The sequence below is a fragment of the Protopterus annectens genome, chromosome 4.part0, assembly GCF_019279795.1.
Source record: "Protopterus annectens isolate FY-2018-M chromosome 4.part0, PAN1.0, whole genome shotgun sequence".
Taxonomy (NCBI): domain Eukaryota; kingdom Metazoa; phylum Chordata; order Ceratodontiformes; family Protopteridae; genus Protopterus; species Protopterus annectens.
In genome coordinates, this window is record NC_056733.1 from 516,428,385 (window position 1) to 516,452,881 (window position 24,497).

At 36.1% G+C, this 24,497-nt stretch overlaps 1 protein-coding gene across 1 annotated transcript in view; it reads right to left on the minus strand.

Moving 5' to 3' along the window:
• RASAL1 (RAS protein activator like 1) overlaps positions 1 to 24,497 on the minus strand; it is a 1,855,221-nt gene that overhangs the window by 651,968 nt on the left and 1,178,756 nt on the right. Inside the window, exon 10 of the mRNA XM_044068436.1 lies at positions 6,547 to 6,700. Coding sequence (XP_043924371.1) covers positions 6,547 to 6,700 — 154 coding nt within the window. The remainder of the gene's footprint in view (positions 1 to 6,546; positions 6,701 to 24,497) is intronic.

Genomic DNA, 24,497 nt, shown 5'->3' on the forward strand with positions numbered 1-24,497 from the left:
CTGTTATGGCACCTAAGGATATGTGGGAAGAGATTAAACAAAAGATTATGCAAAAACTGAGAAACTGGAAGCTCTGTTTTATGGATATGGATAGCAAGATTCAAGCAATGAAAATGTGTTTAGCCCCTTTCATTTTATACACAGGTCAGGCATATTTTTATCATCTAGAAGAGAAGTTGTAGATAGCAATTAATAAAAGTTGAAGGATTTCATCTAAGAGGGGAAGAAGGCAAGAATCAAGTGGGGTAAGTTGATCCTTCCAATACATCAATGTGGATTGGGATTACCTGATTTGAAGGGATATTTCAGAGCTACACATTTAAGGCTCTTATACATAGGAAAAGCTGAAAGCTATAATTCAATGTGGAAAGGAATGATGATGAAATGGTAGGAAGCTCAAGAAATAAGGAGAGACTGGATTTTGGATGCAGATTCTTAAGGAGAATAACAATAACCATACAGCATATTATATTCAGTAGAAAGTAATCTAAAAACTAAGACAACACAAGAATGGAGAAAAGAGATTCTGCCGATATGGATGACTGCAATTAGGGGATACAGAAAATAGGCAAGAGGGGGCTGGAATTTACTGGAGAAAATGTTAAAAGAACCAAGGTCTTTTTTTTTTTCTTTCGGCTGTTCACATTAGGGGTCGCCACAGCAGATCATCTGTTTCCATTTCTTCCTGTCCTCTGCATCTTGCTCTGTCACACCAACCACCTGCTCGTCCTCTCTCACCACATCCATAAATCTTATCTTAGGCCTTCCTCTTTTCCTCTTACCTGGCAGCTTCATCCTTAGCATCCTTTTTCCAATATACCCAGCATCCCTCCTCAGCACATATTCAAACCAATGCAATCTCGCCTCTCTGACTTTGTCTCCAAACTGTCCAACCTGGGCTGACCCTCTAATATACTTATACCTAATCCTGTCTACCCTCATCACACCCAGTGCAAATCTGCCACATCCAGCTCCAACTCCTGCCTTTTTGTCAATGCCACTGTCTCCAAACCATATAACATAGCTGGTTTCACTACTCTCTTGTAGACCTTCCCTTTCACTCTTACTGGTACTAGTCTGTCACAAATCACTCCTGACACTCTTCTCCACACACTCCACCCTTTCTGTACTCTCTTCACCTCTCTTCCACACTCACCACTACTCTGAACTGTTGATCCCAAGTATTTAAACTCATCCACCTTCACCAGCTCTACTCCCTGCATCCTCACCATTCCTCTATCCTCCCTTTCATTCACACACACATATATTCTGTCTTAGTCCTACTGACCTTCATTCCTCTCCCCTCTAGAACATATCTCCACCTCTCTAGAGTCTCCTCAACCTGTTCCCTACTCTCACTACATATCACAATGTCATCTGCAAACATCATAGTCCACAGACTCCTGTAAAAGAACCAAAGTATTGAGAGCAAATAATTAGATAGGGAAAGGTAATAGAATGGGAAGAGGTCAAGAATACATTTGGACTGCAGGCTACAGACTGACTTCCCTATCAAGGATTGATATCAGGGTATAGGAAAATGAGAAAGGAATGGGGTATCGTAAGTGAAAGACCAGCACTGACATAAAGTTTTTAGTTGAATCTAGGACAGATGCTGACATCAAAATGGGATAATTAGTAGAGCATATAAAATATTGCTTGATAAATGTAGAAATGAATCAGAGGAGGTTAGAAAGGGTTGCAAGGAAAGACTGGATAAGTAATTCACAAACAAACAATGGAAGGCTAGATATATGGCTCACAAATATGCAACAGAGTGAAGAAGATAAAGGATTTTTGCTTCGAAGTGTTTGCATAGGTATTTTTATACCCCAACCATACTCCAAAATATTTTCCTGAGATAGATTGAAAATGTTGCAGGCATACCTCTCAACCTCTTACAGTAAGAAATCTGGACAAAATCAGAAATAATGGTGGGACAGAACCAAAAAAGAGGGACAATTTTTAAATATTGCTTTTACAAATGTAGAAAGTCGATAGAATAACAGATTTTGCATTGACATACATTTTCTGAAGGTATGAAGTCTGCAACTCAAATATCTAACATTATTTTCTGACTTCATTCCTCAATTGTTTGCTGATGATTTGCCAGAAAACAATAATTTTCCAAAAATATGAAGCACAAATCTGGACATTCTGTGAAAATCTGTACAGTTGAGAGGAATGGTTGTAGGTGTGATGGGGAAGAAATAAGTAATTGGAAACATTTTTTGGGAGTGTAATGAGTTGGGAGACTAACAATTCTCTGCAGACTACTCTGTCAGAAATACTGGGTAAGTAAATTGGTGTAACTAAGGAAATGCTTTTTTGAACTGTGATATAGGATCTAAATTACGAAACAAACTGGAAACAACTTCGGTGAACCGAAAATAACTTCTAAACGAAACTGAATACTCAGTGACTGAAGAAAAAAAGAAAATGACCACACAGCCAAATAGTTTTTAACACTTTCTTCCACTCTTTTAATTTTATCGTGAACTTCCTCAGAAAAACCAGGAAGCCTCCCAACATCCTGGTTTTATACTCACAAACAGGAAATGATGTTATTTTATTTTACAATGTTAATCAACTTTTGAATATAAATACTATTAAGTACATATCCAAAAGAAGTGTCATAATATATTTCATATAAAACATTTCTTTTTTTATAATAAAAATATGTAATTCATGTATACATAAAATATCAATGTAACATAATTCTATAAATTGAAAGATGTTGAAACACTTCTAATGTACAAAAGTGCATTCTAATAATGATTACTACACTTAAATCTTTACTAGAAACATTTAAAAAGTTGATATAGTTAAAAAAGTGTACATAATTTCCTATGTTATAAGTGATAATTAAATGAAGATTATTTTTGTTAGAAAAATAAAAAACAAGTGTTAGTGCATTCTTACGGATGTTTAGAATTGCTAATAAACATCTCCCAAAGCACTTGCCCATAGATGATGTCAGAAGTATTGGATGACATTGTCAAAAGATCCACTCTTATGTAACAGTACAATACCTACCAACCTCCATGAGTCAGGAACAGTAGTGGTCACTTACAGCATATTAAGTAATGAGGTCAAAGTGCCAGAAAGGTTATGAATGAAACAGCCTGGAACAGAGTCAGGACAAGCACCACTGTTCTTTTAAACCATATTTAAAGCAGATTTCACCACATCCTCTGTGATTAAAAGACATGAAGTATGAGATTTATTTGGGATTGTGATTTCACCAATAACTGCAATACTAATGAAACTAAAGTGGTGAAACAGTCATGTAAAACTTCAGTGATTTCAAAATTGCAAAGGAGTGTACCCTAATTAAGAATAGGACCAGGTCTATTGCAAGCCTTTTTGAGACTGCTGACATAACTATAAAACATTTTCAGAATCAGCATTCTTAGTCAGTAATAAGCATTAAGCAGTTTTGGGTGTCTTAATTTGACTTTTTTTAATAATCTATAAAATGTGTTATTTCTTTTTTTTTCTTTAAGAAACTTGAGCCAAATTGTTTAAATAATCCATAATTCCTTCTTTTTTTCCGTACTAATTTAGTTAGTTTCCTATCCCACCATGGTGCTGAAATCTACTTTTGGCCAGTTAATCTAACTTTTTTATACATATGTAAGAGTTGTGAGCATTTGCTCTCCAACAACTGCCAAGTTGTTGATGGTTCAGATGGAGATTCAGGGTTCCAATGTAGGTAATTAATTTCTTCAGAAAGTAACTGGACACTAATCATTGAGCAATCATAACTTGATAGAGCTATTTTAGAAGTATTAATATATAAATCAAAAGTACATTTCAAAGAAAATGATCAGAGACACCTAATAGGAAATAGATTTAATATGAATTTTACAAGAATGTTAGTAAGCAATAGAGCCAAAGTGCTATTATATTCTGGAGCATATGTCCCAATGTCATTAATTCATAAAATGCATTCTCAAGTGGTGATCTTCTTGTTCCACACCTCTGAATAATATTAGGAAAATGAAAGTCACCTAGGATTATCAAGTTTTTAAAATTCAAATTTTCAACCAAGAATTGTAAATGCTAAATTTACAGCTCAACTTATGCCACTACCTTTATATGGCTTGACAGAGACAGAAGAAACATAAAAAACAGTGAAGACTACTGTAAATTATACAACTGGCAAGTGACACTGTCACTCGTGTGCATGCAGTTGTGGCACATCATTGTTATATTTTTATGCAATGGAACAGTACCGTTCTAGAGTTAAACTTTTTGTGAGCACCACTCCTATTGTTTTTAGATTTGCCCTACTTCTCATATAACTCTGTTGGTACATCATGTGGCAGTCTGTGAGATTTAAAGAGGTATTGCTCTAGTCTTCATTGTTTGGCTTTTTTTTTCTTTGAGCTATTGACGCTCAATGAGTTTCACCGCAACCACCTGTAATGGAGCTCCTGGATGTTTCTTTCAGTAGATTTTGCTGAACTCTTTCTACTCCATCTTTTACTAGCACTGTAACCTCCATCTTGGCTGCACCAGTCCTGTGGTTTAGATTTTTTTCTTTTTCCTAACCTCTTTTATGCTTTTTGGAATCCTGCCTTCCTGTGGCTGTATGGTGTTCCAGTCCCACCTTCGTGGGCTGTTTGATGAGCGTCCCACATTTGTCCTTATTTTCCATGCAGGTATCCTGGACTTTGCTTATATTCTCCTTCTCCAGGTTATGTTTTTTATCATTTATTGCGTGATATGATCCCTTGATTCATCTTTTTATTATGCATGTTTGCACTGTCATCCTCTGATGCTGGTCATGTCAACCCCTAGATTATCTCCATTATCTGTATTCTGCCCATTTCCATATACAGGTCCTCATGAGGATTTCGTTTTTTTTTTAGAGCCTGGAAAAAAAGCTATTCAACTATTCACCTGATTATTTCTCCCTAATTCCAGTGATTCTCAGGTTTCCCTTCTAGATCTGTTTTTCTTACACATCCACCTCATTTTTCATATTTTTGTACTTCATCCTCCAGGAGTTTTAGTTTAACCATGCATTTTGAGCATCTGTATTTTGTGTTTTCTTTATATTTCTGATGGAGTTCTTGAAATTTCACATTTTTTACTACCGTGTCACTACTGCTTCCCTTAAGAAATCTGTATCAATTCCATCTAGATCACTCTTGCTATGTCTGATGCCAGACTGCCATTTTGTTTGCATTTCCTTTGTTGTCCCTACTCTAGCATACAATACTCCTTCCTTATTTCATTACTGTGTCCACTTTTCCTTATTTTTCTGAGTTTTTCTCTTTAGACAAGCCACAGATCATGATCAGGTAACAATTTTGGTCACCACCTCTAATGACCTCCCATTCACCATGCAGTTTAAATGCATGCCAATGTGCACATCTAGGAATATGAACATCTAACATGAGGGAAAAGGGAAAAGGACAGGACAAAAACAATTGCTGCAGTATAGAGGTGCTGACCATTTGCAGCACCACTACAGCCACGGGAGTGAGACAGTTAATGTGCATTGTGGGATGGAGGCAGTTACCAGGCATTAATGAGATACACTAATATAGCCATAAATGTGAAACAGTTAATGCGCATTGTGGGATGGAGGCAGTCACCAGACATTAGTGAGGTACATTAATACAGCTATGGGAATGAAACAGTTAATTTGCATTTGTGGGATGGAGGCAGTAATCAGAAGTTAATGAGGTACACTAATACAACTATGGACTGAAACAGTTAAGTCTGCACTGTGGGATGGAGGCAGTCACCAGAAGTTAGTGAGGTATACTAATACAACCATGGACTGAAACAGTTAGTCTGCATTGTGGGATGGAGGCAGTCACCAGAAGTTAGTGAGGTATGAATATATACTGTCACCAATCAAACACATTTAAATAAATTAACCCATGTCCTATTTGGTGGATTATGATTAGTAGTTGGGATGGGGTGCAGACATATTACAGACACTTCTTTGAGAAGCTTGGTAAGTAAATGTCAGAACTGAATGCTGGTACTGCATTTGATTCACAGAGTTGGCAGATGTAGCAACGAGCTTTTTACATTTGCTACAGTTCAGTTTATAGTTTTTTTTTAATTTCTTTTTTGATCTGCGTTGTATGGGTGTCAGTTTGGGCAGCTGCCGAGAGGTGCCAGATAACCTAGCTATGGTTCTGAATTCAAAACAAACATTACACTTAAAATATACAGCTTCAGTCTATTCTATTCTGAGGCAGTTGTTTTGTTGTTACAAAAAAAAAATCAAGATTTGTTAAAGAACTGTTTGCATAATGCTCTAAAGAAATTGTGTTTACCTGCAATGTGTAATTAAGTACCAAACCAAAGCACAATATGCATTAAAAAATGTAATATGTTCTTAATCAGCTTATTAAGAATAAGAAATGCTTACTATACTTGGAAAATAACTTACAGTATGCTTTTACAGACAAAAAGGGTAGAAAATATGCTCATAAATATGATATTGAAAAGTAAGTCAAGTAACTAATTTCAAAATATGTTTTCCCCACCATTTTCCACATAAAACAAATATCTTACTTGTTTTAGTGACTTCTTTCATGTTGAGATAGTCTAAAAATTGAACAACATGGCCTTGCCCGAGAAATATCTTCACTAATGTCAGAGCAACTTCTTGCCGGCTCTCCATTGTGCAGACTTCTTCTAACATGGTGAGAGGTGTGACATCTTTGGCCTATAAAAGAACAGACATAATGTAGTAATGTAGTCACATATTTTGGATTACTGATAAAGAAAGAGAGTTAACTATAATGAGAGGTGAGAAGTCATGGTTACTTAGCAGACAGTTTTTAATTAGTTGAAGTATGCTATCTTAAACACTCATCTTACATTTTCCTGCACTTTTATACTCTTCCTGATGCCTTCATACAGCTTCCCTTCTTTAGATTTACTTTCCACCCTTCATCATTTAGCTCTACTTTCCTCCATTTACGTTATCCGCTCCTACAATACCTCTTTAGCACATTTTTCTTTTTCTCTTCCCCCACTTCTGTCTTCTCTACCAACTCTCTCTAGGATTCCTGTAGCTTAATTCCCTACCATTCATCTCATTCTACTGTGTCATAATTTCAACAACTACTACTGAAATTCAAACTCATTAGAATTGTGTATTTGTATTAGGATTACAATTGTTTTAATGTTCTGTGATAATGTTTGCATTGTTTTTACATACCTTATGAAACCTGCATTTTTTTAATAATCTGTATCTTGTTGCAAGATTATATGCCACTGTTAGCATTGCTATCCAAATTCTTTTGTATTTTTCTCCCAGGTCCCTTAAGAAGATGGTTGATGCCCAGTAGGGTTAACCTGCTCAAAAGATGAGATGTTAAATTGAGGCCCATCTGCCTGACTTTGGTGAATGTAAAAGATCCCACAGTATTTATATAAAAAAAAAGTGAAGGATAAATTCCCTGGGGCCCTGACCAAATTACCCCTAATCGGTATTGTGATAGGAGAAGTGTAAAAGAAGAGAAATGTTTATTGAATGTTCTATTTTGGAATTCATTCTACCACAAGATGGATTCCTGGTAGTTTTGGTATGTTTTTGATAATCTACTTCCTGCCAGCATGAATATAATCTATGCCAGTATAAATATAATCTATTTCCTGCCAGCAAGAATACTGCCAACATGAATAGTGCCAGCATAGAAATTTCCACCACTGAGCTCAGAACTTGTGCCTAATATGGAAAAACGCAGATAAAAGGTCAGCAGATTTTAGTAAAAAAAAAAGCAAAGGTGTTCAATTTTAATTTGTTAGTTACTTAGAGTTAGAATAACATAACAGAATGAAGTTTCTTGTGTTCAGGGAGACAAAACCTTAATTGTGTTGTCTCCCATGTACATGTGTTCTTTGCAATACATGAGACGATAGTTCTTTGCTGAACTGTGTTGTCTGAAGTTATTTTATACCGTAACAGCTTGATTTGATGAAGTCATGGAGCTTTTGAGATGTTTGTGAGTTGCTGCAGCAGAAACTGCCTCTGGGCCAATTCTCATCAGGTTTTCTGGTGAATTTCTGATGTGTCAATACACAACTATATTTTTCACCTTCAACAGAATTTTGAGTCTCTGCAGATAAACTTATACGAATAATTTCTGTAATAGATACAATTGTATGAGACCAGGTTAAATTGTATGTGAGTAAGTGAGGAAATTGTATGAGAGTGATAGCTAATTATTTAAATAACAAAGATAAAGACATTTTCCTTGTTTGAATAAGAGCAGTGTTTAATCATAAAATAACAGACAAAAAAGTATCCTTGACATGCATGAGGACAGTGTTTAATGAAAAAGATAAAAGTAAGTAAGGAAAAAAGTTTCCTTACCAGTATAAGAGTGGGTTTTTAATCATAGTCACACATTTGCTTGGTATGTGAATGGGTAATATTATTGTATTAAAAATACATTGGGTGTGAATGTGGGTATATTAAAAGAGCCGCAGTTTGGGAACTGCACCAGGCATATGTTCAATAAATATGGTTGATACAGTTGTAGTTATTTAGTAAAATGGTCAGAGCTCACTAAAAATTATTATGCACTGCAATTCCCAGAGGGAGGACAAGGTTATTTGTTTTAATTTCTTTTTAAGATTTTGAAAGAGTGTAAATAAAGTACCTGCGACAAGGTTATTTGTTTTAATTTCTTTTTAAGATTTTGAAAGAGTGTAAATAAAGTACCTGCCTCTTTTTGGTCAGTTTTAATGACTGGCAAAAAGAATCTAAAAATAAAGAAAAGGAATGTGCAGTTAGAAGTTTAAAATATAATTCAGCTAGACTGAAGACACAGCTGCAGGCAGCCAATAGAATATTAAAAACATTATAAAAATGTGAGGAAAAATCCTGTGCCTGGGGTCTCTATTCTTTATTACATTTTAGAAGAATTAAAAGTTAGTCAACCTGATTCTTCTGATGATGACTGGTCACTGACTCCTTCAGACCCCATCCCCTTCACCATATGACCATTCTGCTTCTTATGACGTCCACAGCCCTCCCTCCCTATTCCAAGATGGCAGACAGAGAAACGAATTGCTGATACTCCACCTACTACTTCATCTGATACACCTAGTACTTCACCCTATCCTCGCGAATCAGTTTATAATACTAAATGGTGACAAAAACAGCAGAAACCTGCCATTTCACCTTTCAATCAATTGCTAATGAGAACCGCAAACAAGGGTAAACAGTTACACCACAGACACAAACATGCAGCTAATAGAAAACATGCAGGTAAGTTAAAAAGATTCAGATAATTTTCTTGGGTGGCAAAAGCCAGGGTACCATTTGACTAGGCTTATATAGGCCCTAGGGTCAATAGCTTAGTACCTACCTATGAATCTATGAACAAAAGTGCCCCTCCAAATACGAACACTGTAAAAAGAATTGAAAAGATAATCATACAGTTCCCAATAATTATTGACAGAGAAGAATCTCAGTGGGATGCACTCTCTAAATGGAATATAGAGGAAGTGTCACATTTATATTCTTCCACAGACATTGAGACCTCCAGCAACATAGCATCTAGCACTCAGATGCATCCTTTGAGGGAGGTACCTCTGCAGCTGTCCATTACAGTGATGCCGCACCTACTATTAGGATAGTACACACTGGGCTGCACTAGATTTTCTAACTGTCATAGATTCTCTCTCTCTCTTAGGTTCATAGGTTGGTACTAGGCTATCGGCCCTAGGGCCTATACAAGCCTAGCCATAACAATTCCCTGGCTATTTCTTCCCACAGTATTTACTTCCCTGGACCCCTGTCTAGCAGGGTGACTGACGTGATCGCCGGGGTGAATTTCCTATCTCCCATCCAATCATCGAGGTTCCTTTTGAAGAGGTCCAAAGAGGCACTCTGCTTGACATGTATGGGCAGTCTATTCCAGAGACTGGGGATTCACTGGGTCAGGAACCTATCCCTCCAGCATGTTTTCGCTCAGATTTGAAAACATTCAGTCAAATATACTAAAATGTGCATTTAGAAAACCCAGCTATTGAAAATTTAAGAGCAGTTTTGAAAGTCTAAACACCCCCTTACATTTTTTTACAAAAATGTGTGAAAAATCAGCTATTGGCAACAACATTTCAAAACATACAGGTGACAAGTTTTCAAACTGCTAGAGACAATTTAATAAAAGCAATCACTACAGCATGACATCCAACACATAATTAGGTAAGAGTCAAGGTAACTGTATAAAAAGAGAATTAATTCATTGATGCATATTTGCAATGCACGATAGATGGGTTGGAAGCCTTTTCTGAACAATCAGAACCTATAGAAGAAGCGGCAGCTAGCTGGTTGCCAGCAGCTCTTGTAGATGGCCTGCTACCACCACTTTAAGAACAGATTAAAAAGGTTGGTTTAAACTGGCCCAGTTTAGGTATTCATTAAACTGATAACCCAGCACAATATGTGGCAGACAACATAATTAGAGAAGAAAAGGAAGAACAAAATAAATTAGTAGATGCCCAGCTCCATCAGTTTAATACTGATTTATGGGGATGGGGGAGGGGGAGGAAGAATTGTGGAGAAGAGATAGATTTAGATTATTTTCTTCACAAGCCCCAGGATAGTACCAACAACACTTTTACTCTCCTACATCACCACAAGGCCAACAAAGCGAACAGCACATTACCCCTGCTTTAATTGTAGACAAAATGAACAGTGGCTTAATGAATACCCACATTCCTCACAGATAAAAACATCATTTTGACAGACAAATACACCAAATACCCAAGTACCGCAGCAAGCAGATAGACACCCATTGATTGTAAGCACTGCTTGGTGGCCACCAGTGTGGCAACAAGACCATTAGGACCACCATTTTTTTATTTTTTTTTATTTTACATTTGTTGACCGGGCTAGTCTGGCTGGATACATGTCCATTTTCAGCAGAGGCCCGAGGAGAAAAGCTCTACTAATAAACTAAGTGACTAACAAATAACAAGTAAATAGTAATACAAAGGCAATTTAAACAAGAAATAAACAGCAGTATGGAATCATTATGACTTAAAATATTTACTATAGAAAGACTGCTAAAAAAAGAATGAAGAAGGGAGAAAAATAGGAATAGGTGGGGAGTTTGTAAAAATTTAGAGATATTAGCCAGTAAGTATCAGACATATTGTGATGAGTACTACTTTTAGGATAGAGATTTGCACGCAGGAAGTCAGGAACTAGGTAAGATACAAGGAGAGAAGACAGGTTACAGAGATAGAGGAGAGTAACATAAAAAGAGGAAGATAGGAGTAATAAACAGGCTGGTGGGTTGCTAGGTCTACTTCTTGGAGGGATAGAAGTAGTTACATAGGGTAGGTAGAAGAGCAATGTAGGGTGTGGGAGAGAGTGATTGTTTCTTAAGCTCAGTCAGGATTTGAGCAGGGGCATAGCCAGTGAGATTGCAAATGTTTCCTTATTTGTTTTTTGAAAAGGTGGGATGAGCCTAAAGTGGTTAGTTCTTTGGGAAGTTTATTCCAGTGAGATCCAACAGTATTGGCAAATAAGGAGTCACCTGCTTTATTGTAGAATTTGAGAGTAGCTACTAGAAGTTTGTTGGCTGGGAAGTAAGATTTTTGTATATAAGGTTATTAAGTATGGGTGTATTAGAGGGGTAATGGAGAATTTTATAAGTGATGACTAATTGCTGTAGGAGAATTTGATTCTGTAGTTCTAGCCAGTTAAGGTTTTTGAGATTATGACAATGGTGAGTTTGATATGGGGAACCAGTGGCAAACCTGGCAATACTATGGTAGGCTGTGGCTAGTTTCTGGTGGTTAGCTTTTGAAATGTTAATAAATGAGGGGGAGGCATATAGTAGTGTAGATAGGAGATGAGTTTGGGCTAGAGACACTCGGGTAGCTGCAGTAAGAAAGGGCTTAAGTCTATAAAGGGTACCTATCTTTTTATTAACAGCCTTGATGGTTAGATCAATGTGACAGTCAAAGCTCAGTTGATTGTCTATAGTAACGCCTAGGAGTTTGGTGGAACAGTCAGGATTGATGATAGTGCCATTGCCAGACATAATGGAAAATGAAATTGGGGCAGATTTAAGGGTCGGTGTAAAGAGTAGTAATTTGTTTTTTTTGGGATTAAGGAGGAGACAGATATGTTGGAACCATTTTTCTGCTGCAGTAAAGATTTTCTGGGTGGAAGAGTGGAGTTCTCCAGAAGATGAAGCAGAACAGATGAGAGTTGAATCATCTGCATACTGAATACAAGTGGATGTTGGAAGTGAAGTAGCCAGGTTATTTATAAATGTAGAGAAGAGGAGGGACCTAAGATGGATCCTTGAGGAACACCGATAGTGACTGGGAGCTGGGAGGATATATGGCTGTCCCAGAGGACAGCTTGTTTTCTATCATTCAAATATGAGTTAAACCATTGTACTGCTGAAGAGTCAAGTGATAGTGATGTCAATGTATCTAGGAGTAGTTGATGGTTAACCATATCAAAGGCTTTTGAGAGGTCTAGGAATAAGGCAGAGGAGAAAAGGTTGTTTTTTGTTTATTATGTCGGTGAAGGAGAGAAGAAGTACTATGGCTAAAACCGTGTCTACTAGTAGGCTATTTTGCAAGAGATGATTTAGGAGTTGATGGTGAATACAACGTTCCATGATTTTAGATAGAGGAGATAGTAGGGCTATGGGTCGGTAGTTAGAAAGTTCATTAGAGTTACCTCCTTTATGGAGGGGAATAATATAGGAGACTTTCCAGCAGGATGGGATAGTAGATTCGGTTATTGTTCTGTTAATTAAGATTGAGACTGGGTAAGCTAGTTCTGATGCTGATAGTTGTAGGTATTCAGCTGGCAGTTTGTCGGCTGAAGGGGAGCAAGGTTTAAGTTTAGAGAGTAACTTATGTATGTGGGATGTGGAGACTGTGCTAAATTTTAGAGTGGGGGTGTTATTTTGAGGAGAGGTGTTTTGAGGGGAAGGGGGGGGATTCATGGTGTTTGCTAGAGAGGTGACTGTTTCAGAGAAGAAGTTGTTAAAGGTATCGGCTATTATGTCGGGTGGAGTTTGAGCTAAGGTAGCAGGTGTGGGTGTTTTGGTATTCCCTGGATGTAGCAGTTTATTGATTCCTGACCAGAATTTTTTGGGGTTGTAATTTTGGTTTTGTTGATATTGAAGGTAATAGTTTTTTTTATCTAGATGGGTGAGTTTTTTTGTAGTATTTCTAAGGTGTTTGAAGCTTAGAAGGTCAGTAGGGTTTTTAGTGGTTCTCCATTTAGTCCAAATTTTATTTCTATCTAGCATAGTTTGTTTGGTTGTTTTGGAAAGCCAAGGGGCAGCTTTGGAGCTTATTCTAATTAATCAGGCAGGGGCATGCTGCTGTAGAATTTGTAGGAAAGTGTTATTGAAATGTTGGTACCAGTTGACCAAGAAGGTCCCTTTGTTAATATTACAGTATGCAACTCTTCCCTTCCCTTTCTTGTTGACACAGGAGTAACTAGATTTATGATCACTTCATCAAATGCTGAACATCTCCCACTATCCATGAACACAGCTTGAGATGTGGAGTGTCCAGAGTGCCACTGGATTGTCCAGAGACAAAGAGTATTTCTATTCAAACTGGTCCATTAAAAGAACAATGCACCTTTATTGTAGGAAACACTGTTCTGTTAAACCTTTTAGCTCAAGATTTATTATGTAAATTGCAATGTACTGTTTATTGTACTCTAGACAAAGGTTCTTCTTGACATTCCAAATTAAGCCCCTCCTTTGAGTCTGTATGAAGCCGATGTTTGTGCAGGCAAACATACTCTTTTAGCAATGCTGACATCCGAACAGACCACATATGTTGTTGATTTGGAGGGACTAGAGACTGACCCTTCACAGCTTTGGACTACTCATGATAATAAGGTAGAGCTCATAAAAATGCTAAACCTGTAAAAGTAGTTTTAAAACCTTATGAGTGTCTGCCTATGGTAGTTCAGTATCTGTTGTCAACAGAAGCAGATAAAGGAATTGAACCTATAATTTTTGCATTGCTTCAACAAGGAATAAATTGTCCCAACTCAAAGCCTACGTAACACACTTTTATTACCAGTTAACTCATTACAGTTGAGTGACGCCTCCAGGTACTTCTGCAGTTACATCCTACTGACATCTGCAGGCAACAAATACTGCTTGTTCATATTTGCATCAAGAATTCCAAAACCATGCTATGTTCAAGGTTTTAAAATATTTCATATTTAAGCTTACACAATGGCAATCTCAGCTGCATTGATAGTTGATCTCTCTCTAGTGCAGTAAAGAAATATTAATTGTTGTTTTTTATGATACTATTTACACACACACACACACACACACACATATATATATATATATATATATATATATATATATATATATACCATGTTTTTCTAAATATCTCAACAAGAAAGTAACATAGACAAAACTCCTTAGCCTCATATGAAAGCTTTCAGCTAGATGAACAAAAAGTTGCTGACAGTTTGTGTGTAACTTTAGTGGTTGCTGAAATATTTTAAGTTGTTTACAAAATGTTACAATCAAAATAGTTACTGTTTACTGTGACTTATAAAGTTCAGTTTAATACCTAGAACCTAAAGAATACTACTACTATAAAAATAATTTGTGCTGAAGAGCTTGCCATTTATACTTCTTTAGCAACCCCTATGGTTCCAGACATATGAACATTTGTTTAAAATGTGAGGACATAATTTGATTCTGTCAAAAAGCTTAGGCTCTGCCCATTGGACGATACAGTACAAACTTCCTGAGCTCCATTGGAGTGAATGAGTTAAGAAACCAAAACAAAACACTTATAGATTTATATGACTTATGAACAGTTAATGCAGTAATAATTCCAATTTTTCCTGTAATGCCTAATCCTGCCACAATACTAAATTCCATCCTGCTGAACACTACTGCCTTTTCAGTGATAGATATTTTTTCTGCTTTCCTCTCTATCCATATACACCCAGATAGTCAGCATTTGTTTTCATTTACATACAGAGGACAACAATACACATGGACAAATTTACCAGAAGGATACGTAGAATCGCATACTCTTTTCTCCAGAGAAATGAAAAAAAAAAAAACAGACAAATGTTTTCCTTTGAGTTGTTATCACTATTGTTAATAAGATACTGTCTTTCTTTTAACCAATCTAGCAGAGTTAAGATTCAAAGTTAATAAGCAAAAGTAATAGTTATGGAAAACACAAGTTCAATATTCAGGACATCTCATTTCAGAAGGTTCTAGACAACTTCAACCTCAGACATTACTTCTGTACAAACTGCACCACATACTACAATGTTAAAGCAGCTGCAGGCTTTTTGGGAGTGACAGGGTAGTGCTGAAATTAATTTTTAATTATGCAGAAGTAGTGAAATTATTGTTAGAATTCTTAAAGGAAGATACTCCTGAACCCTTGCTCTAACAAGAATATCACAGCCAAGCTTTTGTTCAGTTAAAAACTTTACTTTCAAACCCTTATTATCCAAAAAGATTTTTCCTGTTTTGTTGCGAAAGGAATAAAGTATCATTAGGATTATTAGCACAATGAAAAAATGATAATTTTAGACCTATTACTTATTTTAGTACAAATATTGGTCCTGTAGCAGCAGCCCTCTCCCACTACCTTATGGCGGTGGCCATTATGGCACACTTGGTGGAAATGGCCCTTACTCTCGTGCATGAGACTTTTGTGGCTGTTCTGTATTATGTAGAAGCACTGCTACTGAAAAGCAGAACACAATATTTATCTTCTATGCAATTGTCTAAATCTGAATTGTTTTACTTAACATCCCTTCTTTACAGATTATTAGATGCCCACCTCTTAACCCCCTATTTAATTCCTACAGCAGATGAAATAAAACCACATGACTGTGTTTTTGTAGTTAACTATGTGCTCTCTCCTAGGTCTAATTTAAATTATGTTCTATTACCAAACTCTTAACTATGTGCTTCCTCCTAGGTCTGATTTAAAAGATGCTCCATTACTAAACTCTGAATTACTTTTGCTGATGAATCCTTTGTTTGAAGGGAAGATAGTACATTAGAAGCAGTCTTTTCTGTGTGCACTCAGAATAAAACTGAGATGATGGGACAATTAAATGGAAATATGTCTGCTCAAGTAGCTGAGCTTATAGCTCTCACAGAAGCATGTAAATTAGCAAAGGAAAAAAACAGTGACCATTTTTATAGACTCACATTATGCTTATGGGATAGCTCATGCTTTTGGGAAACTTTGGAGAGAACGAGGGTATTTGACATCAGCAGGGCAATTATTAGGAATTCTGTTTTTGTTCACAAACTATTGAATGCACTATTACTGCCAAAGGAGGTTGCAATGGTGAAATGTGCTGCACACAAGACTGATGATTTTTACATTTCAAAAGGAAACTGTTTTGCAGATATGGTAATCAGTCAAACTGCATTGTCTTATCCTGTTCAGGGTTCATTACATAATTACATAAGACTAATAAATGAAGAATTATTATCTTTTCAAGAACAGACTGATAACTCTGAAAAGGTGAGGTGGGTCCATGATGGCCACAGCTGCTGTCCGGATTTGTTGTGGTACCACATGGATGAGAGGCTAGTAGCCTCATTTGGTTTTAGAAACCAGTTGGTTCTAGCTTGCCATCCCCTATTTCATATGGAGGAAAATGCATTAATAAATCTATGCCCCTTACATTTCAGAGGTCATTCAGCATTTTGTAAGCAGATATCTTGTTTAGAATACAGTCTGTCAAAAAGTGCTCCTGTCCCTACACAGTCTCTGAAAAAAAAACCTAGAGACCCTTTTCAGGTGCACAGTTTCACTTTATTGAATTTCCACAGAAACAAAAGTTTAATATATTTTGATAATTGTTGACCTTTTTTCTAAATGGGTTGGAGCTTATCATGTGCTTAAACTGATGTGATTACAGTAAAGACACTCCTCTCTGAACTATTTTTATTTATCATTGTTGACCAACCCGGTTATTACTACTAGGCTGGTAGCCTTTTTTCAGGGGAGACCGGAAGTGGTATTTATATTACTAGGGGAAAAGTGACAGAGCATAGGGGAACTTCCCCTAGTCATGCATTTGTTGGTTAGTGGGGCTATTGCGAGTGTTACACTTCCTTTTTCCATTACGGGTACATCGGTGTCTCAAGGGAGATGGAGGCCTGCAGCTATGGCTGCATCTGTGGATGGGTTATGTTGTTTGGAAGTTGGAAAGAATTTGTTTTTGAGTGAATCAAGAGGAGAGGAGAAAGAAGTTAATGTTTCAAAGATTAAGTCAATTGAGACTTCACAGCGAATTGGTGAAGAGTTGGAGGTAAATGGTGTGATGAGAAAGGTGGTCAAGCCTTATAATTCATTGGTATTGATGCAGTTTGGCTTTTCCTGGTTAGGGCATTGCTACAGCGGAATGCTGGTCCACTAATGATTGGCAGTAGATTTTTATGGTGCCGAGTTGCCAGCCTGACACCAAACCTTCAGCGAAGGCACGCCCATTCACCCATGTCTTTTGGAGGCCACTTGACCACAGGGAGGACATGCAGCCTCCACAGAGAAGGCACTCCAGCCGAGAATCGAACAAGAGAACCTCTTGCTGTGAGGTAACAACGCTACTGCTGTACCACCGTGGCTTTTTGGTATTGGTATTGATGCAGTAGGAAGTGGAAAAGGAGAATGAAGGGAAGGCAGTCATGACTTCTCAAGATTCAGATGCCAGGTTTCAGCAAGAACTGTATATAAAATTAGGGTAAAGGAAAGGAAAAGAAAATTTATTGGATTAAATATTAAAGAAAAAAGAAAGGAAATGGGTGAATGCTTTATTCATAGGATTTCTTGGAATATGGAGAGTATCAGTTGTAGGATACTAGAGTTAAATGGTAATAGTTTAAAAGTATTGTTAGAAGTCTGGCAATTATAAAGTGGTGTAAAAGATTTGATAGTGACATTATTATATTAGAAGACACAAGATTTCTAACAAATGAGAGACTGCAAGCTGAGATATTTTGGGGAAATAAGATATTTTGGAATTTAGGACAAGATTTATGCTCAGGAATATGAAAATAAACAAAGTAAAGTTCATTGATATAACCTTAGTTTTAATTGGTAGTATAACAGTTACTGATATAAAATGGAAAGATAAGGTATACCGAATAATAACATTATTCTTTCAGGAAAACTTGGCTAGACGTTTAAAGGACACCCCCCCCCCCAGCTTGTTAGCTTAATAACAATCTATGGATCGATTAATCTATATGTTTAACTTAATTTTAAACTATATCACTATTAACATGGGTATTATAACAGTGGGAAAGTTCAATTGTGACTTGAGGAAGAAAAATGATGTTAGAAAGGTTATGAAAATTATGAGATGTTGTAAATCAAGTTTGTGGAAGAATAATACATGGACCTACAGCAGAGGAATATATAAAACATAGATAGATTATTTTCTCATATCTGAATAGCTGGAGACAAAAAGATGAAGGTACAATAAGAACAGGGTTTGCAGATCATAAAGCTATTTGGATAGAGTTAAGAGATCATTTAGGTGGTATTAAGACAGTGAAAAAGCCTGAATGAGGTAGAATGGAAGGAGAAGGGGAAACAAAAAAGTTAGAATTATGGAAAGATCATATATGTATGAGGCAATTTTATAATGACTGGACAGAATGGTAGATGTATTTCAAAAACTATTATAAAAATTTCATCACAGATGGCAAGTGACTAAGAGAAAAAGTGAAGGGGAGGTTTAATATTTTTCCAGTATCTTTATTTACATTTTTCCCAACAACATATTTATGAAGAATATAAATTAGATATACAACAATCGACAAACACAATTCCATAGCACTAACAATATACAAAAAATGTTGAATGCCTATATATATATTCAAGTAAGCAAAATATATAATAGGGTATAGACCATAGTAAAACCAATCAAGTAAGATACCGAGAAATATTGTGATATTTGGTAATCTTAAGTTTCAGAACTAGTTTAAACAAGTATATACAAGTAAAAACATATGAAATTAATTATATTACAGTAAACTCTTAGTTAATTGGCACCCATGGGGATTGGTAGATGCCGGATAAGTGTAGTTTTTGGTTGCTTGAGAATTACTTTTAAAAATAGACCTGACAAATACTGTACCCTATACTATACCATACCATAAACACTGTATTGATTTGATTTTAATATTGAAATACAGTAATTAAAAGCCTGGTCGGAATAATAATATTTTAAACTTATGTTTCTACTAGAAAGTGTGGCATGCGGAATGGTTTTCAGTGGCATGCTCAATGGATTGGAATTGAATGAATTGAATAGAGAGAGAGAGAGTGAATGCATGTGTGAAAGTAGAAGCGACTGTGTGTGAGAGATCGGAGAGATGTATGAAAGCTGAAGAGACTTTGTGTGAGAGATCAGAGAAAGAAAGAGTGAGTGAATGCATGTATGAAAGCTGAAAAGACTGTGTGTGTGTGTGTGTGTGTGTGTGTGTGTGTGTGTGTGTGTGTGTGTGTGTGTGTGTGTGTGTGTGTGTGTGTGTGTGTGTGTGTGTGCGCATGTGTCTGTGAGATCAGAGAGAATGTGCAATATGATACAAACTGACTGAGTAGGTATGGTGCGAATGTTGACATTTTAGTGATTTGACTTGTTTGGTTTGACTTGCTCTCAGGTTGGGGAGAGAGGGAATTTATTTGTATCTTCCTTATAAAACTCTAAAACTGTACAGACGTAAGGTATGTTTCTGCAGAGGGAAAACAGAAAGTGCAACACATGAAAAACTGAATTGTTCATACTGTACTGTATTTCTTCGATTTTTTTCTGGTTGCTTGAGAGTTCTGGTTAATTGAAAGTTTACTGTACAATGTTAAAGATTTTCCCAATATTGTTTGTAGTAAGCCAGTTTTGTTTGATTATGTATTATTAATTTATGTGGTGATATATATTTTATCACTGTTTGCTGAAATCCATGGTATAATTCAAAAAAGCAAGAGCCAGCAAAACAATGACAATGAGATTTATTATAATAGTATAAGGAGAACAAACAAACTTTTCAGCCGAAACTGGTCTGTTTGTTCTCCTTATACTATTATAATAAATCTCATTGTTGCTGTTTTGCTGGCTCTTGCTTTTTTGAATTATACCAAGGACTTTTGGAGCCATGCAGCTACCATACTTGCAATGTATTTCCACTGACTGCTTAAATCCATCCCATGTCATTTTTGATCTATCAAGCTAGTTTTTGGTAATATAAAATTTAATCAGTGAGAAATGGTAATTAATACATCTATATCAAGTTGTAGTAATCCAGAAGGAGGTATTTACTATAGAGCAAATTCCAAAGATAAAGTAGATTTCTAGTATCCCATTTTCTCTAGCCTGACTTTAAGGGAAGATCAAAGCTTATAAGAGCATTTGCAGCTCCAGAAAATGTGAAGTAAATCAGCTCTTTGATAATTACATACAGAGCAGTTAGAAGGCAATGCTGAGAAAAAGTTACTGAGTTTATCAGGATTCATGTAAGCATTATTTGTTAACATTAGCTGAGTATACTTTTTATTTATTTAATATTTATTCAAAAGGAAAGTCCAACTGGGAAAGAGCCCATTTGCAGCAGAGGCTCGGGGAAAAATGCTCTAGGTACATGTCTTTGGAATGTGGGAGGAAAAAGAAGCACCCAGACGAAACCCAAGTGAACACAGGGAGGCATGCAGACTCCAAACAGAAGGCATCCCAGCTGAGAATAGAACTGGAGAACTTCTTGCTGTGAGGTAACAAAGCAAACCGCTGCACAACTTTTGAAAGGTAGAAATTTTAAAGATGTCTGAATTGATTTTATTTTTGATTGTGTGTAATTGAGGGATTTAAGTTAGTCCAAAAATTAGAATAAACAGTTGAGTGTTGATATTTAATAGATATAATTAATTTATATACACTAGATATTTTCTTTTTGGAAGTGAATGCAGTCCATAATAGTTTATAAAAACTTATATTATGGTCATTAATTTTGGGCTGTCTAAAAACTTTGAAATGAGGTCTTATTTGTCCCAGAATTATAAAGTAGTTTTTAGGTAGCTTAAAAGTGATTCTTATATCTCCAGCTGAGAGATGCTTATAATTAAAGAAGTCATAAATATTTTTTCCTTTAACTAAGGGGAATAGGAGGTATAATATTTCAAGTGAAGAAATTCCTTTATATTCCTTTATATGTGGATCTTAACTGAATTCGGTAAAGGGAGCATTATATGTAGAGAAAGAAAATGATGGTTTGGGATTAATAAACCTTATTGTCCAGGCTGTTTCTTTCAATTTATGTAAAATTCTTAAATGGCTAAGAGATAAACATAAAAATTTAATAATTAAAATGTTAAAACATAAATAAAAAAGCATGGAACATGTTGAAATTTAAAATAGAGAAAAACAGCATTTGAATGAGGAGAGAAAACCATATAAAAATTATAACATAGAAAATAAGTACGGAACATCTAGAGGATAAGATGAAATATAGTATAAAAAAGTAGTGGAGAAATTTTTTTTTTGCATAGTCATGGAAAGAATTACAGCAAGTTAAAATTAGAGCTATAAAAGCAAGAAATGATAAATTTAAAAGGATGGTTGAATGTCATGATTTTCTGTAGAGACTGGTGATAAAGAAATTGCCGGTCAAAGAGAATATGCCTTCTAAAAAAAGAAGTGAAAGGGTACATAACTACTGTGATAAAGAAGAAAGTGCTGAACATGTCTTTTTGAAATTAAAAATAATTGCGCTATTATGGGAAAAATAGATGATATACATTGTCTGGAGAAGGTACACAAAAATATTAATATAACTGTCTCAGACCCATCCATCCATGACTCGTTTCTCACCCATTTTTTGTACATGAGGTAAGGGTGTCATTTCAAGAGAGAGACAATCATCTACAGTCTAGGTTTACACTGCTAGGTGGCTAGCCATGTTGATATGGATAAAGACAAAGATTATGTTAAGGAGTTAGGAATATATTAAATGCTATGTGGATAATTTGGAATAAAAGGATTAAAGAAATTATGTACAATGTTAAATAGGATTTATCAGAAATGTTGAAAAAGATAACATTTTGGTTATGGAAATTAGAGTGGGTGTCAGATAAAAGTGTATTTATTTCATGATTGCTTTAAGTGTAAACAATATAACAAAGAAGGAAATATAAATAGTTTGTTCATAATATTGTGAATAATGTAAATATTGTTTTATGTTTCACACACTGAGTATATATTGTACATACCAACAAATCAGTATTTGTTAAATAAAGGAACTTGCTCTTTCTATGGATGCCATGCGATCTTTATATTCACTTGAGCTGCCATGAACTCAAACAGCTGGGATGTCAGCTTACTGTCTCATCCAAAGAACACACTCAGGAGTACAGCACCCCCTTATGCCGCATTGCAGTGTCAGTATTCAATCTACCTGATGTGGGAATGTGGTGTGGGAACAGCATCTGTACCAAAGGTGAGTGTGCTACCTGTTGCACCACTGTCACTGCTAATATCCATATTTGGTGTTTCTCTTTATATCCAATCTGACCAAGGCACGCATTTCACATGTCAAATGATACAACAGATAGATAAAAACCTTAAACATAAATGTGGATATCATTGCCAACAGAGACCCCAAGCTTCAGGAAGTGTTGAAAGAATGAACCAAACAGTAAAAGTCAGACTTGCAGGGCTATGAAGTGCAGTTTGCAGTACTAGAAAATTCTTCCCTTATGAAATTCTCATGGGGAAGGCCATGAGAATGCCTGCCACAACCCTACATAGAAATCTGGACTGACAAAACGTTGATGAATATGTTTTTCTTTACTGCAAGTGTCTCCTTTCTGTTCTCCATCACAATAAACAAATACTAGAAGCATAGAAATAACCTACTTCATCTGTGCAGCATGACTCACAACCCAGTGACACCATTTTCATCAGATCCTTTGCAAGAAGACATTCACTTTAGCCATGATGTAAAGGACCCTTTTTGATTTTATTTACTACCGTCATTGCCATCAGATGTGAAAGATTACCCTCTTGGATCCATGTGTCACACATCAAAAAAGCCCTCCCTAGTGATGAGTGCCAATGAAATGTCATTAATGCCACACCTTTTGAAGCTACTGAAGCAGTTTCAAATCACACTAGATGAAAAACCAGAGAAACCATTGCATCTGGAAGTGAAGCCTTGTGATTCTTCAATAAAGCTATCATGGTTGCATCTGAAAGTTAAATCCAGTGATCCAGCAATGTTATCCTGGATGGACATAATACTTAATGATTCTTTTTCAACATGAATGATAGTTTCATTACAATCGAAAGTAAGGATTAATAATTCAGCAACATTATGCTTAATGGACAATGACTGGTACTTGGCCCAAGAAATGGGTAGTGAATCAAGAAATAGAGTGTCTCTTGTGGAGTTGCAGACTGCAGACAATTCAGGATGGAGTTTGTTCAGGATTTGATTTTATATATATTACAGAAGAAAGATCTATTATCAGTGATTGCAGTTTTATGAAAATCCTTCAGCCCTGACCTGCTCGATACACAGATAGACTCATTATTGGGACAATTGTTGTGGTTCTTATCATCGTTTTACGGTGCTTTCTCTTATCATCTGGAGCCACTGGAGCCATAAATATTGAGCATTTTTTTTTTTATCAGTGGTTAGTGTTTAGCAAAAATCAGTAGATGTTTGAATGAAATTGAGCAAAAAAACCCCAGACTGGCATCCTAAATGTAATACTTTTTTCTGTTGCCTTACACACCTATGCAAACACTATAAATGTTAGTAACTGTTGGGTGGATGCAAATATACCCACCTCACATAATGGGAGAATTACATTAATTCAAATTTTAGCAGCTGATGTAGAAATTGGTTCAGTAGCTCATACTATGTTCTTAACCAGAAGCCAGAAAGTTAAACATAGTTCTACCCCGTTTTCAGCAGTTCCACTTCACTTATCAACAATGGTTAAAGGACATACTTGTTATGTCAAAATTGGGACACTTTATGTCAGATGGAGTACTTGCAATTTCACTTGAAAATGTGTGATGGTGCTGGAGAGCTGGGTATGGTAGTGTTAAATGAGTTCTACTATGTTTGTGGAAATCAAGCGTATTCTTGGTTAGCAGCAAGTTGTTGTTATGTATGTCATGTTGTCCCAGCTATGTGACCTACAGGGACTTTATCTACTGGAAAATTTTGAAATGGCTTGTTGCAAGAGGGAGGCAAAGGTCATTATAAATCAAGATGGAAAAATTCATGCTTCCTGGGTCATCATCAAGCTGTACAAAAGACTGCATTTAAATGTCAAGCACATATGGATCTTGGTGATGGTGTTATTTCTGGGAATTGAGGAAACTGTCTAAATTATTAGAAATATTAAGCAATCCTACTTTTAAATCAATAAATCACATGACAGATGAAGTGATGCTGCAGAACAGAATGGCACTTGAATTCATTCTTGCT